The sequence below is a fragment of the Sitophilus oryzae genome, unplaced genomic scaffold (genome assembly GCF_002938485.1).
Source record: "Sitophilus oryzae breed Bouriz unplaced genomic scaffold, Soryzae_2.0 scaffold_562_pilon_pilon, whole genome shotgun sequence".
Lineage (NCBI taxonomy): Eukaryota > Metazoa > Arthropoda > Insecta > Coleoptera > Curculionidae > Sitophilus > Sitophilus oryzae.
Window position 1 is genome coordinate 3983664 of NW_022147154.1, and position 18792 is coordinate 4002455.

The following is an 18792-nucleotide window of genomic DNA, read 5'->3' on the forward strand; positions in this document are numbered from 1 at the left end:
GACATGTTATAAAAGTTAAATTTAGATACTAGCGCATCAGTAGAGTGGTTTCAACCTCCAACATGACTTTCGTAATGAAAGAAATGTAAAAAATTATTTATATCATAATTATGCAAACTCAGGGACAGGAAGGAAATTGGGACCAATTGCATGGGCCTCCTCGTACACCTGACCTATCCATTTTAGATTTTTTTATGCGGTATGGTTAACAACAAGGTTTACAAAAGAATTTATAAATTAAGAGAGGCACTCGAAGAGGCGGTACGGCAAAAGTTTAGTTAAGTCGGCACGTCGTTCTGTGAGAATAACTTGTAATTCAGTTATAAACAGATGCATTTATGTACCGGGTGGCCAAATAAGAATGGACGCCGACTGTATCTCAGAAACTACTTATCGTATAGCTTTTGAAAAAAAATTGTAATAAGTAAATCGGCCAAGAGAAATCGCTGGAAATTATTTTCAAGTTCGATAAACGTCCGCTTTTGTGATGACCAATCAGAAACCAGGGCTTTTCTTATTATAATATTTAAAATACCTCTTCACCTGCTTATTTTTAAAGCGTTTTGAAAAACTAAATAGCTACCGCCTTAATACTAAATGTTAAGAATTTTTTGTCACTAACAAAATGGTTTCCGTTTGGATACTACACAGTAGTGTTTACAAAAAATATCTTTTTTTATTTTTTATATTTCTTTTCAGTGGTGAATAACTCGGATTTTCGGAATTAATCGGATTTTCAAATAAGCGTAGTACAGAAGTAATTTAACGAAAATTTACAAAAAAAATTGTGTGTGCACTATGTGGGCATATTTGAAGTGAAACCATTTAATAACAGCTATTAAATTAAAGGACTTGAAGGATATATATTTTTTATGAATGCTTTTTATAAACTTCAATAAAATTAGAGTTAATATAAAACAATATACTATTTTAGCTTTATAATTTTATGTTTTTTTTTAATTTTTATTAATAAACGATAATCATTCGGCCGGATAGACTGGCAGCTGTGGCCATTAAACCAAAATACTACTACATATGGCCTGTTTTTGTTGAAATGTTTTGTTCATTATTCACGCTGGAGATTTATTTTTAAATTAATGTTAATTGTTAGGCAACCAGTAAACTCATAGAATATATATTTCTCTCGCATCATCAAAATTGTCACTCTAAATTTTATATAACCAAATTGTCACCCTAAATCGCTGTAACTTTTAGACAGATGTCAATTGTCTTCTCATTATTCAATTCATTATTTGGATTCTCAGAATGTTGTTAACAAAAGTTTCATCTTAAAATAATATTTTAATCAATCACAATTGTTTTTCTTCATCATTTACCCGATTAATAATACAGAAATTGCAGTTCAATTACAAACAAAAATTCATTATTTATAGTGATTTGCAGTAATTTTATTAAATTATACGAATATTCTCGTTGATTATTGGTTTGAAATAAATATGACAGTGTCCTCCAATGAAAATGTGAGTTACTAACTCTAAATTCTAGTTCTGAGCTGGAAAATGAGCTAGATGCTTTACCTTGATCGTTATTCAGAAGGTAAAAACCTATCGATAAAAATATGCATAAAAATTTACTTCCTAGCACACAAGGTTGAGTTAGGTGCAATATCAATTTTATTATAGTGATTCTCTTAGCCGCGTATGGTACAGATCGTTACCCAGTGTTGCCACAAGCTTATTTTTCATCGGGGTAGATTACGAGATAGCGGAGTTAAATTTTTTTTACAAAGGGGTAGATATACCTCGAACGGGGTAACTATGGCAATACTGCCGCTATCACTTTTCCTCTCGCTAGCTTGCTCACGGCTCGCGCGTCACGGCCGTCTTGCGGGCGTCTTTCATGGGCGAGTGTCACGGCAATTGTAAGGCCAAACGTGCGTTAAGAAGTTTCACTTCAATAAATCTTATACATGTCAATATCCTTTATTCTTACCTGCAACAGTCATCTGAGCCGACTTCAATTCGGTGTGAAACAATGGCGCGTCCGCTGACACTTCGCATTGGAACTGGCCAGATATGTCCCTGCCTACTGAAAGCAAGGTGACGTTGTGGGCATTCGACACCGAAACCTGAAACGCACCCACCATTTTCAGCTCTATAATCAAACAAATCGCTTTTGTCGGCCCATTAATGTAACAAGATCTCCGATCGATCGACCTGGGTTTATGGGTTTAGGGCCAAATAATGGCTATATGAAAGAAATAATGCGTATATCAGTTTAAAAATCCAATGTATAATGATAAGATAAATTGCGAAGTTTATTTGAATATATTTTATTTTATATAGAGGCTGGTAATTTATAAGAACTTTTTTACTTAGTTTTATTTGCAGAATAGGCTGTCAAAGTTTTCCGAATACAATCGGACCACCCTGTATATCAGCATTATTGTCTACATTTAGTATCTTCTTCAAATAAAAATGAAAGTGAAAAGGACATTTATACTTCTTGTTATAACAGAGTACATGTTAACAATATCGCAGAGATAGTTATTATTTTATTTATATTTTGTCTCAAAATAATAAAGCATTTTTGCTTAATATACCTTTATTATTCATATAGTTTTCATTTAAATAATTAAAATTTAATGACGAACGTTGTATTTGTGAACAGAGAGAAAACTGTCACTAAACTTATGAAGAAATATGATTATACTATAGAGGTGGGAATTTTAGTTCCTTTCTAGAGAGGTCTAGTTCCTTGAATTAGGTCTTAGTTCACATTAGTTCCCGACATAGTATTATCTGTATAATATTTATAATGTACGAAATATGATAAAACGTATAATTTCGTATATTATAAACAAATTTGTAAGTTTGCAGATAAGAACATAAAATTAAAAAAGAGCTTCCAGAGTTGCTTTTTTTGTCCAAAAAATCAGAATATCTACTTAGTTTTATAAAAAAAATTATTATTTCGAGGTACCTAAACTAAAAAGATACTCATATAATATTCAAAATATTCGGTCTTTTAAAAAGTTTAAAATAGTTTACGAACAACACACGGTCCCGCAGGTTATTTTAATCGTGCTTTGTGTGTTTATCAGTAAGCTATATCAGAACTTCAGAGCGAATAGTTCCTAAGAAACTAGTATTTTAAGAAACCAAGAACTAGTTCCTTTCGTTCCGGGACCAAAGTAGTTAATGGGACCTAGTTCGTTTACAAACTACACACCTCTGTTTACGCTCTGTTCTCTTTTTTACACTAATATACAGTATATTGCTGAAATAATAGTATACTGGTTTTTTATTAGGAGTAAAAATGATACTTTTTGTGGCGAGGCTGTACGTTTGACATAAAGGCAAAGCAATAAAACTTATTTTTGCTCCGAATAAAAATCGCTATTTTTTTCAAACGTCTCAAATAGTTTTTTATACAATTTCAAACCTCGCAAATAATATAAAAATATTTAAAAGTAATACCTTGTAAGTAGTTATACAGGGTGGTCCAAACTGTATTGGGGAAACTTCGGCTGTGTAAAAGTGCTTTACTTTCATGCCTAGGCGTTAAAACTTTTTATATTGTCAATCACGTCGCAAAAATTGATACTTTTGTGACATTTGAAAAAGAAATAAATTAAAAAGTACTTACGTCGACATGAAGGCCTTGTTGTGTGAAGACTCTGGTTGGCGGTTCTTCTTTAGGTACGTATCTATAAAACTCGTCGCTTTCACGATACCACTTAACCGAATAAAGTGGAGCATTTTCCAAATCGTATTCGCATCCCAGAGTCACCGAATGTCCAGTTCTGACAGCTCTTGGCACATTTAATCTTATAAATTTCAATCCGATGTTGTTGTATATTTCTGAAATAAAAATGATAGAGTAAGTCTACATTATTTGAAAATGAAGAATGAAATCGAAATTATATAATACCCTAGAAACGCCTTTTGATATTTAGGACTTTCATGATGAAAAATTTTAATAATTTTTTCATGTTCTTTTTTAATTTTCTCTAAAACGGTATTGACATTTGGAAAAGTATAAACGGGATTAACCATTTTAGAAGAATTTTTTTTATGAAAAATGCATTTATTTTCTCATAATATCAATAATAAAAAAGTGTTTCCTCTTGTTAAGAGAATCCGGGGACATACTGTAGGTATAATCATAATATATATTTCATATTTATCAACTAAACTTTTAATTAACGTAATCTAGGGCGCGATTTTTAAATTCATTGTTACCAACCATGGAGATATTCGGCGCTGGGCTGGTTGGGATTTTCGCGTTTTTCGGTTGGAGAAATTTCGCCCTGACGATTCAGGTGGTAGCTTTGCTTTAAAAAATGTCAAGTTGCCGCATTTATTTATTTATTTCCTGACATTGTCATTCGTTTTGACACAGTTTTGTATTACGAGTTTTTGGTTTAAATAAATAGTGTTTTGATACTTTAAACTTAAAAACGTTTACTAGCAGACCTTGCAGTCGAACTTGTTCTTTTTAGAAACTCTTTTAGTGCGAAGTGTACAAGATAGCTTAATAGCCGTAAAAGCTCCTCGCAACTTTATTAGAATATTTTAAACGGGAAAGCGGTAGTAATGACACTTTATGTCCCTTAAGTGCTGTTAAGGTGAGTTTTATTGATGTAAATAATAACTGTTTATATATTTATAATTAATTTATTTTTATTTCCTAAAATCTTTCGATTAAAACAAAAAATATAAAAGTGGGCCACAAAGTGAGCTCTACAATAGGTTTGTAGAACAACGGCAACACTTTATACTTTTAAAACTTCGTTGTTAATGCATTGACGTACGCTCGACACGGCGAGCGGCGGCGACGCACTCAAAGTTCAAAGTCAAAGAGACCGCCACCAACCGCCAAAAGTCGAAGAGGGAAATACATTTTTTGCATTATTTTTTGTAACGCAATAAAATATCCTTTGACTGAAGTGTAAATCCGACGGTTATATTTTATAGAAAATGCTTTACTTATTTATAAATATTAACAAACAAGATCCTAACTCTTTCAATCCATCAGAAGAGGTGTTGTTCGTTAACACAACAGTATTACAGCCAGGCACAGTATGGTCGTATTAAAAAGTCATGGCTTCTCGAAGGCTACGACGGAAGAACGTAAATAAATCATCTGTAACCAATTAAAGTAACACATGTCTGATACATTTATATATTATTTTAATACGGTATAGGCCCACTGGCACAACAACCATAACTGTTATTTCGGTATTTCCGATATTTCGGTATTTCATCGGGTATTTCGGTCCAACCGGTCGTCCGGACTAATCGGTATACCTGTTTCGTACCGGTCCCACGGATCTAATTGTTGGAACCGGTATACTGGCTGGAGGACCGGTTCTTCGTGGTACCGGATACCGGTCCTAAAATCTTAGGACCGAACTATCGCTAACCATCTTTGAAACCGTTTTTTTATCCAATTTCAAAAATTCCTTATTTCGAAAATATACTTATGTTATTATTTATTACACAAATTATCACTTATGGTAAATGTCCCAATTACCGTCACATTAAGAGAATATCTCAGTTCAGTTAGCCACAAAATCCGAATTATTAGTACAAGGCTTACAAAAAAATTAAAGGTTTGTTCCAACCAGCATTTCGGGATCGTTTCGAAATCCTACTCGAATCGGTTTTCTTGCACTTTGTTAGCATGCGCGGACTTCGAATAGTTTCGTGACGGTGCAAAAAGTATCAATGATGGAACGCTTTGTGGATTGGTTTCGGGACTCTAAAAGTGTCAAGAGTGCGTGTATCGATCGGTTTTTGCTGTTGCTCGAGGAAACAAGAAAATACAATTAAAACTTACCTAAATATTGTTCATTTTTCACCCGTTCACTAGGCTGCAACTCCAAATTGTCACTATCTGAAGTGGAGGTAAAGAAATCAGTCATACCATCGTCACTCATCCTTAATTATTATCTATAGATAATATGAAAGTGTACAATTTAAAATTTTCTAACGATTTACTCCACACAAACTCACAAGCAAAATTATAATGCACACGTATTCGAATTCGTAAAAAAATAACCAAGACAGAAGCATCAGCCGGACGCCAGACCAGAATCAGCTGTTAAAAATCGATAATCTCTGCCAATATGCTTTAATGCGCAAGTCAACCCAAACAGTTCTCATTTTGGACCATGTACCGAAATTACAGTTCTGAAATCGTAACTAAACGATCCCAAGGTAGGTTGGTACGCAAATAGGATCGTCCGATAACCGTCAAATCTCGGTTGGAAAACATTTAAATTATTGCGCACGATCATGATCGTTGGGTGACGGTTCTGCGGCGGGTTGGAACAAACATTAAATATGACATCAGGGGACATTTTAATTTCAAATTTAACTAAAATTTTAATAACTTGACTGATATTTTCGACTATTAAAAAAAACTACAATTGCTCCAAATATCGTCACCTCTATACCCATATATCGTCACCAACTTGTTCCAATTTTCGTCAAATTTTTAATTGTGTCATTTCACACAAATGCCATTGTTTTTACAAAAGTTTATTTAGGAATTGCGAAACATGTAAAAAAAACAAAAATAAAACTTAAACATTTAAAAAAATAAGTATTCAAAATAAAATCTTAATTAAGAGTATCTCCGATATCAACTCAAAAATAATGCAGACATAAGCATTATTAATGAATACCAAGTATTAAACATTTTTATAAAATATAATAAACCAAAAACAGTAACATCATGTTAGTAAATAAATATTACTACTATAATATACTACTAATGTATACTACTAACTCTTAACTTATTAAAAAATTAATTTTTACTTTGGCATAATCATATTATAAACGCCTCTTTTATTTTTTTTAATATTTGTAACAATATCACTTTCAATATGATTCAAAATGTCCTTAGAAATTTGATATTTTAGAATCACAGATAATTTACAGGATGCCTATATACAGGGTGCTACAAATTCGAGGTACGAGCATTGGTATCCCGGAAACCGTAATAGATACGAAGATGGTTAAATTGGGGCAAAGTTGCGCCTTAGGATGTTTACCAAGATGTCATCAAAAAAGTTTTGAAAATTCCAAAGACTGCTGAGTTTTTTGAAAAAACGGATTTTTTTAAAATCACTTTCATTTTTTTCCTGTCGTTACTTTTTAGAAAATCAAAAACTAATTGCACATTCTCATAGCCACTTTATTAGGGTTGTTTGGCAGTATCTGTAGATTTTCAAATTAGCTGATAATTTGTGAGATACAGAGACCAACTTTGTTTTTTTAAATACGGACCTGAATTTTTTATTTCAGGTTTTGAAAGAACTCGGTCTCCTGAATACAATGATATGCCACACTTTATACTTTTTTTTTGTTTTTTTGATACCTTAACAGCAACAAAACTATTTAATTTTTATAAATTTAAAATAATAAGTCCGACTCTGGTTTCTTAAATTATTTAATCTGATTATATTCATCGCAACAATAATGATCAGCGCTAATTAACACTAAATAAGGAAAATCTCTACACGGAAAATAATATTCAGGTCAGAAATTTAAAGATATTATTTTTAACTTTTTTATTGCGAATTGAAAATCTCAGTGTGCGATCTAATAATATGCATAATATTAATCGTAGTTATTATAAATAAATCAACTTCTACTAACTAGTTTCTAATGTTCTACATGTTCCAAAAGGGTTACCACCCTACCTGTTGCACAAATTTATTTTTCGCTTAATTTTATTTATAGCTCTTTGAATTTTTTTCTTATACTTCCCAACGTATTTTGTACTCTTTATTGTAAATGTTGAGATGAATTAATTTAACTTTTTTACAAATGATGTCAAATAATGTAGCCCCCTGGCGATAGGTCCAGGAACCTCGCTGGACATTATACTGCTCTACCATTTCCAATCCATCTTCCGGGAAAATGATTTGATTGTTTATATTATATTATATGTATTCATATTAATTATTTTATATTATTTTATTCCATTTGATTTTCCGTATTCAATGTTTTACCCCACGTCATTCTTAAGTTTGAAAGCTTATCAATATTGTAACGATGAAAAGATTAAATATTTAAAAAAAAACAGAGCCGGACTTGAAATTAGTTTAAATAAATTGTGTTTAAATGTCAAAACAAAAAAAATTAAGTGTGGTATATCATTGTACTCAGGAGACCGAGTTCTTTTAAAATCTAAAATAAAAATGCAGGTCCGTATTTAAAAAAAATTAAGTTCGCCTCTGTATCTCAAAAATTATCAACTAATTTGAAAATATAAAAATACTGTCACATAGCCCTAATAAAGTGGCCATGACAACGTGCAATTAGATTTTTGATTTTCTAAAAAGTAACGACAGGAAAAAATAACATTTATTTTCAAAAAAATCAGTTTTTTCCAAAAAACTCAGCAATTCTTGAAATTTTTAAAACTTTTTTGATGGCATCTTGATGAACATCCCAGAGCGCAATTTTGCCCCAATTTCACCAAGAATACGAACCATGTTTGTATCTATTACGGTTAACGAGATACCAATGCTCGTACCTCGAATTTGTAGCACCCTGTATATATATATAATATATGGCTTTCATGTCTAATGGCCTAAATACCGTCACAGACGTCCAGTTCTTGTCATCCATTTATAACTGAAAATTTAAGGCAGAATTAACGATAAAAGTGGGTGACAAAAATTGGGCACATCCAATAGAGCATCTTCATACTTCCGTTTATGGAAAGATATTAGATACATTTGACAGCTTATAAAAATTTTTCCAGTAAGTAATAAAACTTAATTCAAAATCTATATTCTTATTTTTTAATTAATGTTCTATCTCCCAAAATATAAAAGTTATAGTAAGTTAAATATGGAACGAAATAAAATGAAAGCACTGTATCTGCAGATTTTTTGTCTTTTTGTTAAATATATTACTAATAAATAACTTTTCTATTTTAATGAAACTACGGTTATTAAGTAATTAAAAGAGACAAAAAAATAGACATTTTGGTCCTATAGCAACAAATGGTTATGCATTATTGAATAATTATTGAGGCTATGATCAGCATTTATCTATTATTTTTTCACAAACATCAAGAATATATTTTTCACAAAATGTCAATAACTTTAAAAACTTCATAATTAAAAACACAAATATAAAAAGCAACCATGCAATATATACATAAGATGCGTAAATATTTATTGAAGCCTGGCGAAACATAATTCACCCGGTTAGTTCTTTGGTCTGAAGGATTTCCGGATAGGCCTAGTACGCAATTGATTTAAGATTTAAATTTAGCGCGCTACGGTAAACCTGAAACGAATTCGGGAAAATTTATGGTTGCGGTTTTAGAATGAGAAAATTACTCCTGAAATATATTAGGCAACGAACTGACGTATTCAGATCTAGAATTATCGCCGAAATAGGGTTTTAACAGTTTATATGAAAAACCATTACCGCCGCATAATAAATATATTAGGAAAATAATTATGAAACTGTTGAAACTGGATGTAGATATATTTTTCCTAAAAAATCGATCAATGGTATTTCAGTGCTTGGTTGGATAAAAAATATATCATTGTTTTGAATAAAAAGCATCAAATATTTCAGTTAAGGATTGGAACCTTTGGTGTTAACTGGTAGATACTGGAAACCTTTTTAATTCGTTATTTTTTGATTATACATGTTCCTATACCTAAAACAAATCATTTTTTAAGTTAGTTTAGGGTGAATTTTAAGTTAACATTTAGGGTGTATTCCGTTGTTTACCTTGGTTATGGTTTTATGTTCCATTTGGTTTTCTGAAAGTTTGATATTTTGTATTTACATCCAAAACAATGGAGGTAGACAGTACAGGTAAATCATCACAGGTAAATAAATTTCATTAACTAAATAGAATTACTTTTTAGGACCATTTAAACTTATTTAAACATTTACCAGCCATTGTTTCTTGAAGTCAGGAATATTTAAAGAAAACAAGACAAGTAATCGTGAATGTTTTATAAGCTATGAAAATATAAATATTGATTAGATTTGTTTATTTATTAATGATCTGTTATAATATTGGACCTGCAGATCTTCATTTGAGCTGTCTAACGAGTTTAACAGTTTATTAATAAAGTACTTTTCAATATTAAACTCCATTGAAAAGAAGAAAAAAAACATAAAAGCAGAGAATAGGTACATTAAAAATGCATAAAAGATAAATTTGATAATACAGGTATTGAAATTTAGAAAACGTCAACATTTGACGTTTCCAGTATTCTACCAAACCGTTCCGTATCAAACAGATGTTTTTCAGGAATCGCTCTTTACCGTAGTTTACCGGTATGGTTCGCCTATTTTTTCAACGGAATACAGCATTAGTTCTAAAGCGTATATTTTTCAGATTTTTAACCATTAGCCTATGACGTTAAAGATCAAGCGATGTAAAATTGTATCTGGCCTTATCATATTACCATTAGATATCACTAAAATATCAGATATATCTTTATATACACTTTATAAAGTTTTAGCAGCAGTATTTATAATAAACAACATTCAAATAATTATTTTTTTACAAAAGGAAATAAAATGCCTGATGGTTTGACATGTAATGTCAAAGGAAAGTAGATAAAATAAAGAAAAATTTACGCTTTAAAACTAAATCTTAAATAACTTAAAAACGATTTATTTTAGGTACAGGAACATGGGAACATGTATAATCAAAAAGTAGCGAATTGAAAAACCTTTTCACTAGTGAAAAATAGTATATTATTCAACGAGCATAATATAATGGTGGCTGTTATTTACGCGGATGAAGTTTATGACACGAGCCGCCGGCGAGTGTCATATATCATCCAAGTGAATAACAGCCATTATATGCGAGTAGAATACTATACTTTATCCAGGACTATCAAAAAAATTTAGATAATATTAATATAAGTTTTTATTTTTAATGGCAAAAAAATATTGAACGAGTATAAGGAGTAAGTAACATGGAAACAAAACACTGAAATTTTCTTTAACTAGTAATTTAAATTCTACTAGTACTAGTATAGTACTAGTAGTACTATACTAGTACTAGTATAGCACTAGTATAGTACTAGTATAGTACTAGTAATTTTTTAATAACTAATTTAACTTTAACTAATTAAAACAAAAATTATTTATTGTCATTAATGGTAATGTGTGTGTTCACACAATGTGACGAATTTGGATCGAGATATCCGTGGAAGCGGTGAATAATAAAACCATTATTCACTAGTGAATAATAGTTTCATTATTCACCGCCTATTCACCATTATTCACTAGTGAACAATGAATATTATTATTATTTCATAAACTCATGTATAATAATCAAATTATAGACGAGTCGTGGATAAAAAAAAACTAATGCCCTTGAATAGTTGTATTTAGATATTTTAAATAGTTTTTTTTCTTTGTTCTTTGCGTTTTTTTATGTTTCCGACGATGGGAAGAGATATACTTCCCGAAACGTTAAGTAATTTTTTATCCGTTACGCAAATTTGTTGTTTTACTTACAGTGCCAAGTGGCGAAATACACAGAGAATATTTTTGAAGAGAATATTAATTTAATTTTTCAAAAAATAAAAGTAAAAATAATCTTGGCATATTAAAAATAAACGCAAATCTTCACTTTCTATCAAACAATGTCTGTCATAAATTAAAAACTAAAATTCTTTTCGGAGTTAAGTCCATCATGTAATTCGTTAATGACAACAGTCAGTTTTAATCTAAAACAGAAATTTACGGCATGTTATCTGACAAATGCAAACAGCTCGACTGAGTTGGCGGGTTTTATTGCCATGTCTTTTAATGTTCCATGAATTTAAATTGTAACGTAAAATTGAAATATCGCATTACGTGCATGTTTTATTAGAGAATCGCAGTAATGTATGTGTTTTATTAACAAGAAAAAAATAGTTCGTACTGTAAAGTTCTTTTTAAAATGCGTAATAATAATGTAACAGCTTAGAGGTATTACTTCACAATATTTGGAACTTACAATAATAATTGAAATAGTTGGCTATATTGATTTTGCTCGTTTGGATGGTAATAAATTTGAAAAATTTCAATATCGGCTGTTATCACAAGAGCTAGAACAAACAAAATAAATAGATTAATTGTGTGACTAATCAAAACGAGATTATAAATAAATGATTTAGTGACAGGTTAAGTTACGTGCTCGTAAGAAATATTGATAATTTTACGCATATTAAGGTATCATAAACTAATTTTATTCAAAAAAAGGTATGTTAGAAGGTGACTATAGGTAATATACAACAAAATACATTTAAAATTAGTAGTAAAAAGTTTTACAAATATTTATATGAATTTAAAAGGCAAAATATACCTTTATATGAGCTTCATCATAATATACCGTACTTGCAACTGTTACTTTGGGATCGGTATTTACATGTGTGGAAGTAAATCGCATAGGGATCTGATTAAGTCGGAGTGAGAGAAATGCGACGGTGTGCTGTTCCGTTGTTGCCGGTACGCCTTTCTCAATTAAGTAAAGTAAAATCACGATCGCAAACCGCTTATTTTTAAGACTTTTTTTCGAAAAGGTAACTAAATAAAATCAATAGATATGTTTCTGAGCATCTGAAATGGAATTATAAGGATATCGTTCGGGTGTTCGTGTTTTTTATAACGGGAAAATGCCAGTAATCGCGATAATTTAAAAACTCAACTTTTTTACACATAACACGCCATAACTTAAGAACCACTTTAGATATTGAAGCTTTTTTTATTTTAAAGATCGGATAATTTACAACAATATGTTTACATAAGAAAAAATTGATAAGGTTGTTTTTTTCGTTCTAAAATTTAAACAACCCATCCATTTACTTTTAGTGCATAGCAGTTTTCAGCAACCGTGTAACTTGTCTATTTATAAAGATTTTTGCATACTGTCTGCGATAGTATTTTTTGAAACGAACAAAGTTTTTGAAAAACTACAATCAATTATTTCTAATAGATTTCGAGATATCGATTTATGAATTCAGAATTCTAATAGCGCGACCACTGTCGAACACCAACTCAATTCCACTTATTTTTACCAAAAATGCAAGTGTTTCAAACCTGCACTTAAAAATTTTCAAGCTATAGGGAAAATTACAACGACTCGTTAATAAATAAACAAATAAAGTATCACGAGACGTAATTAAATCGTGAAGCTGAACGCATGATGCACACATTTCCCTAGAACTTTAAGTACTGACAGAGGTACTGATTGGGTCAACCGGTCAACTGCGACAAATCTGTTATATCCCCTTCCCTGTCTCTTAGCAATGTGCACAGTTTCTCGGTTTGTTTCATATGTTTGGCAATGTGTTTACTGCTCCCTCTTTGTTCAGTACATTATAAACGCAATGTACTCTTCTTACATACGGAAATCTCGACCCAAGACTGACTTTTGCCAGCCCTTAGTATATTTCTGGTTAACAGTATTTTGAAATCGTCCAACTAACATTTTTTAAATTCAAGCCTATATACATATATTATTTAAAAAATCATGCTCCTATATCTAAACCGGGTCCTATACGTAAAAATGGTTTCTTCAATAAAGCCATTTAAGAGATAATAATTCTATTATAATTGTTTATACCTATAATAATTTTAAAAAAATCATTACCATGGCAAATATTCAAACTTTATAAGTATCAATTAGAGTATACGTGCTAAACTTCTAGAATTGTCATCGTAACGAAATTCTTGAAATGAAACTGTAATCATATAATTATTAATTTTTAAAAAGCTCTACTTAAGAAACCGGAAGGTTTAGGTATAGGAACATAATATATCGTTGAAAAACAATTTTACTAGTATTTTAATTTTTAATATACATAGAGCTGAATTTAAAATAACAAAGATTTGAGCAATTTTATAACAAACGGGATAAATAATATTTTTGCTCTCCCTATGTAATATCAAATCGGTATACTTAGACAGATCCAATATATTGACTTTCGTTAACTTATAACCCAAATTTCAACTTTAAAAATGTCCAATTCATGAGTTTACCAATGCTTATTCACGATCATGTTTTTGTTAATTTTACATGTTTTATTTTTTTATCTCAAAAACTATTAGAGATAGGTATAGGTTAACATAATAGAAAAATTATGAGATAAAAGAGTAGTTTCCGAAAATGTAATAATATAATGGGTGTTCCATTTAAAATAAGAAAGATGCTACCACTTTTAACTGTAATGCTGAATTTTTTTTACACACTGTAATGCTGAAAATATTTTAGAAAGATGGAGCAGGTGCCTTTATGTAAAAATCCATATTTTCAAAAAAATCTATCACCAGTTTTCCATAAAGGTCTAACATGCCATCGCCGTGAATCACCCTATATAGCCTTTCTATTTTTAATGCTTGATAGCACAAGACCATTATTATAAATGCAAAAGGCGTTTTGTTGTGACATGCCAAAAGATGGAACCAATTTCATTTAAATCTTTAACAAGTTTGTAGATCTGGCAATTTCTACATCTGGTATGGTTGCCGAAAATAATAGGGGTTGATCGTATAACAATAGGTATTAAAGATATTTTCTGGGACTGGCCGCACCAGTGTCGGGTATTAAGGTTTTAAGATTTATTTTTATATTAGGGTTTTAAGTTTTGTTAAAATATATTTTGTTACACAAAGTAAAATAGTAGGATAATGGCAATAGAAATATTTATGTTTTATTTTTCCCGTTATTGGCATTTTCAGTATCTTTGAATTGTACTATATACACTATATACAATATTACACTATATACAATATCACACAAACACATACAAGGTCACACAATATCCTTTTGAGACAATCAACCTATAATGTCTGCTTTCCTCCTAGAAGCGGTTGGCAATTTTTCTACTAATCTCGAATGATAACTGGCATTGTCCATAACAATGACAGAGTTTAGATTAGATTATTTTTAGATTCAAGTTTCTTTCTTCCCATGACTAGCAAGTTTTCGTCTTTATTTACAACTTTCTGAATTTTATCGGAACTTGGCATTTCCTTGTTTAAGGAAAAGGCGTGCACATGTCTCCTTATTATGCTTCTAGAACAGTCATCAACAACCAATGGCTTCTTCTCCGCAGTCTCCGCAAAAAGTCGGCTGATAAGAATATATGAAAGTTGTAGCGCCTATGGTTTACGATATTTTATGGCCCCACCCTTGCTTGCTATGCTATCAAGAATTAAAAAACAGACTATAGTTGTATTGAAATATGTATGGTAAGTTTTTACATTGAAAAACGATTTTACAAATAACAGTGTCAAAATGTGTTAATTTAGTTTTGAAAAAATTTTCTATCAAGAATTTAATGTAGCATTGGTACTACGTAATCATCAATCCTAAAATCATCCAAACAGTATTGCCATTTATTTTCATCATTTTTGATCGCTCCGTACAAATAAAATCAGTTTGTTGCAAACTTAGCGAGTGACCTTGTACAAAATATCGAACAAATAAAGAAAACGTATCCGTAATCTACACGGAAATCGCTTCTTTGACACGGTATCGTTTATATTTCGTTAAAACTGGTCGTTTTTTTGTCAGACGGCGACGAAATTTTTATCTGTCAGCGTATCAACGACATCGATCTTTCCCTCCGAATCTTTACTTTTTTATATTAGCTTAACGTGGCATTACTAAAGTATAAACCCTTGATGGATCGAACATCGATATAAACTCGCTGTAGTATTTTTGTTCCCTTGTAACTATTTATATGGATTCAAGTAACATACAGGATACGGCAATAGTGCGTCGGGTAGCTCCTGGAATAAAAAATTTTTTTTGTTTATATGCAAACATAAAGTATGTACTAGGATGTATTTCAGGAGAATATGTTAACTACCACAGTATGGTTAAAAAAATGTGAGTGGATCAGGATAATTTTTTTAACACCCTGTATATTATTGCATTTTTGACTTCCTTTCAGATCATTTTACCTAGTCCTAAAATTTCAGTAAATATGTTTCCTAAATTTTAGAGATATTAATAAAAAAAATATTTTTTTCAGCCTTTCTTACAAAAATATTAAAAATATTAAAAATTTAAAAATACAACAACTATCCTCAAATCAAAACAATATTAGGTATTTACTTTTCATGATCTGTACTTACTTTGTTATAAATATCGTAACTTTAAATTATACAGGGAACACCCCGTATATTAGTTCTTTGTTAGATAGAGAATTAAAAAATAGATTTTATGTACTTATAGTATTTCAAAATTTTTAACGGTTTCGCAGAAACTCGCGATATTATTTCATGTGGCTCTTTCAACGGTAAAATACGATAAAAATCATTGGGTGGTTCTGATAAAAATTTACTGTGGAAAATGTCATATGATATATAGGGTGAGTTTCCTGCGATGTCCTCTATGGGTATCTCGGAAACTACTGGCTAGACAGTAGGTTAAAGGGGGAAAGAACTGCAGTTTTGTGGGGTCATAAATATGCCCCTTTCAGATTTTTCAAAAACTCCATGGACTACTAGATATTTGGATAAAAACAAATTTTGGCCATTTTAAAAATGGTCCCTTCTTTCATTATAATCGATTTTAGAGATCTAAAAACTTTTTTTCCAGATAAAAGTTGTAGATAATCACATCCCTAATGAGTTTGTGTTCTCCGATTTTTTCTAAAGGCTGTCATTTTTGACCTATGACACAAACATATGTTTATTTAAATGGAAAGTTTAGAATGGTTGGCCATGACTTTATAAAAAGCGCAATTTTTAAGATTTTCAGCGATATAAGCTATATGTTTTTTTCGAAAAATTACTGAGTTATAGCCAATTCTTATATTTCTTGACTAATTTCACTTAGTTAGCCATGGAAACAAGTTCAATTTACATTACCCCATAAACTAAAACCTAATCCACAAAACTGCAATCCTTCTAGCAAAATAATATCACTACATACACTTTTAGAAAATGTTCAAAAAATCCGCCATTTTTCTAAAAAAGACATATTATAGCTTATATCACTAAAAAGCTTAAAAAATGCATTTAAAATAACATATGTTTGTATCATATGTCAAAAATGGCAGGCTTTAGAAATAACGGAGGATACAATCTCATTAAGGATGTGATTATCTACAACTTTTATTTGAAAACTTTTTGTCTAAAATAGATAGTAAGCCATGAACTTTTTCAAAAATCTGAAACGCGCATATTTATGACTCCACAAAACTGCAATTCTTTTCCCATTTAACCGACTCTCTATCTCCAATAGTTTCCAAGATAGAGAACATCGTAGAAAACTCACTCTGTATAAATCGGGAGTATCTGCAAAACTGTTAAAAATTTCGAAATACTCTAAATACAAAAAAGTTTATTCCTTAATGTAATAAAAAATAATATAGAGGATGTTTCATTAAAAAAAAACAACGAAAAATTATTTTATATTTTAGAAAGTTTGGCGTAGAATCTTGAACACCCTGTATGATTTAAGATTATGATATTTATAGGAAAGTATAATAGTTCTGATTTCAGAACAGGTCCTTGTATTTTTAATATTTTTTTCAGAAAACCAGAAAAAACAAAATTTTTATTTATTTATTAATATATCTGAAACTGTTGAAATATATTTCCTCGTATTTTAGAACTATGTAAAATTATCTGAAAGGAAGGCCAAAATGCAATAATATACAGAGTGTTCCATTAAAAAACATACAGGACGTACTTTATAGGTTTGCATTTAAATAAAATTCCCAAGTTTTTTATTCTGAGAGCTATAGATGCCCGACGGACTATTGCCGTACCCTGTTTTACACCAGTATACAGAACATATTAGCAAAAAATCTAAAAATACAAAATATATGATAAGTAATTACAGAAAAAAAGTAGTATATAAAACGTAATTACAAGTTTTTCTCACAGTAAACCCTTTAATTTAACATAAATCAATTTTTTCCCCTTTATTTTCTGAATAAATCAAATAGGAAAATGTATTTGAGAGCATACACATATTTCATATTTTTTAAACATACAAAATAAGCATATTTAATTCTGCTAAATTTTCAACTTAACATCTACACTAACAAAAGTGAAAATATACAACTCTATAGAGACCTGTAATTAAAAATCCCGAATTCTTAAAAGATTATAAAATGTAAAAATGCCGCTACAGCTAAGCACAATTCAAATCTGTATTCAAAACACAAATTTATTCGCATTTTAAAAACCTCAGATTTCTTTTTTTTTTTCTTTTCAATTCAACCACTTTATTTTCTGGCATTCTTATTAATTCCGCTTAAAGACGTCGATTACTTTATATTCTGATTCTAAAAATGTAAAAATTTTACATGAAAAATGTCTCAAAAATCTATCAATCAATATTGAAACGAATTTGTGGTATTTAATGTTCAGTAAATGTATTAAAGCATTTTTAATAAAAGAGTAAATTGAGTATTGAGATGTATTTTACCTAGTTAGTTTTCTGAAGTTGTAGAAAATGAACAAAAGTCTGAATTAGCGGTTAATAATAGACAGGAATAATTAAAGCTGCATAAACGAACAGCACTTTGTAACTAAATGTTGTAATTTATACGAGCAAACTCACTATTTAACCACAATCATTTAGCTCGAATTTACTTGTGCAAGCAAACAGATTTCAGCTCTGTTAATTAATGATTGGAATTATAAGCATATAGTTTGAGCATTCTACATATGTAGCAATAAAATTAGTTTACTGCAATGTCTTTTCTATATTGTGGTCCGAAATTTTGGTTCATAAAACGTTGACAGTAAAAGAAATTGGTTGTTTTCTGTTGAAAATTATTTTCATATATATTATAATTACTAAAATTTT

General features: G+C 30.3%; 1 protein-coding gene across 1 annotated transcript in view; it reads right to left on the reverse strand.

The window, feature by feature from the left end:
- The window catches only part of LOC115887281, a 378504-nt gene that overhangs the window by 108982 nt on the left and 250730 nt on the right, over nt 1–18792 (reverse strand). The window contains exons 2-3 of the mRNA XM_030906668.1: nt 3610–3824; nt 1954–2089 (exon numbers count right to left, since the gene is read on the reverse strand). Of these exons, the coding sequence (XP_030762528.1) occupies nt 1954–2089; nt 3610–3824 (351 nt within the window). The remainder of the gene's footprint in view (nt 1–1953; nt 2090–3609; nt 3825–18792) is intronic.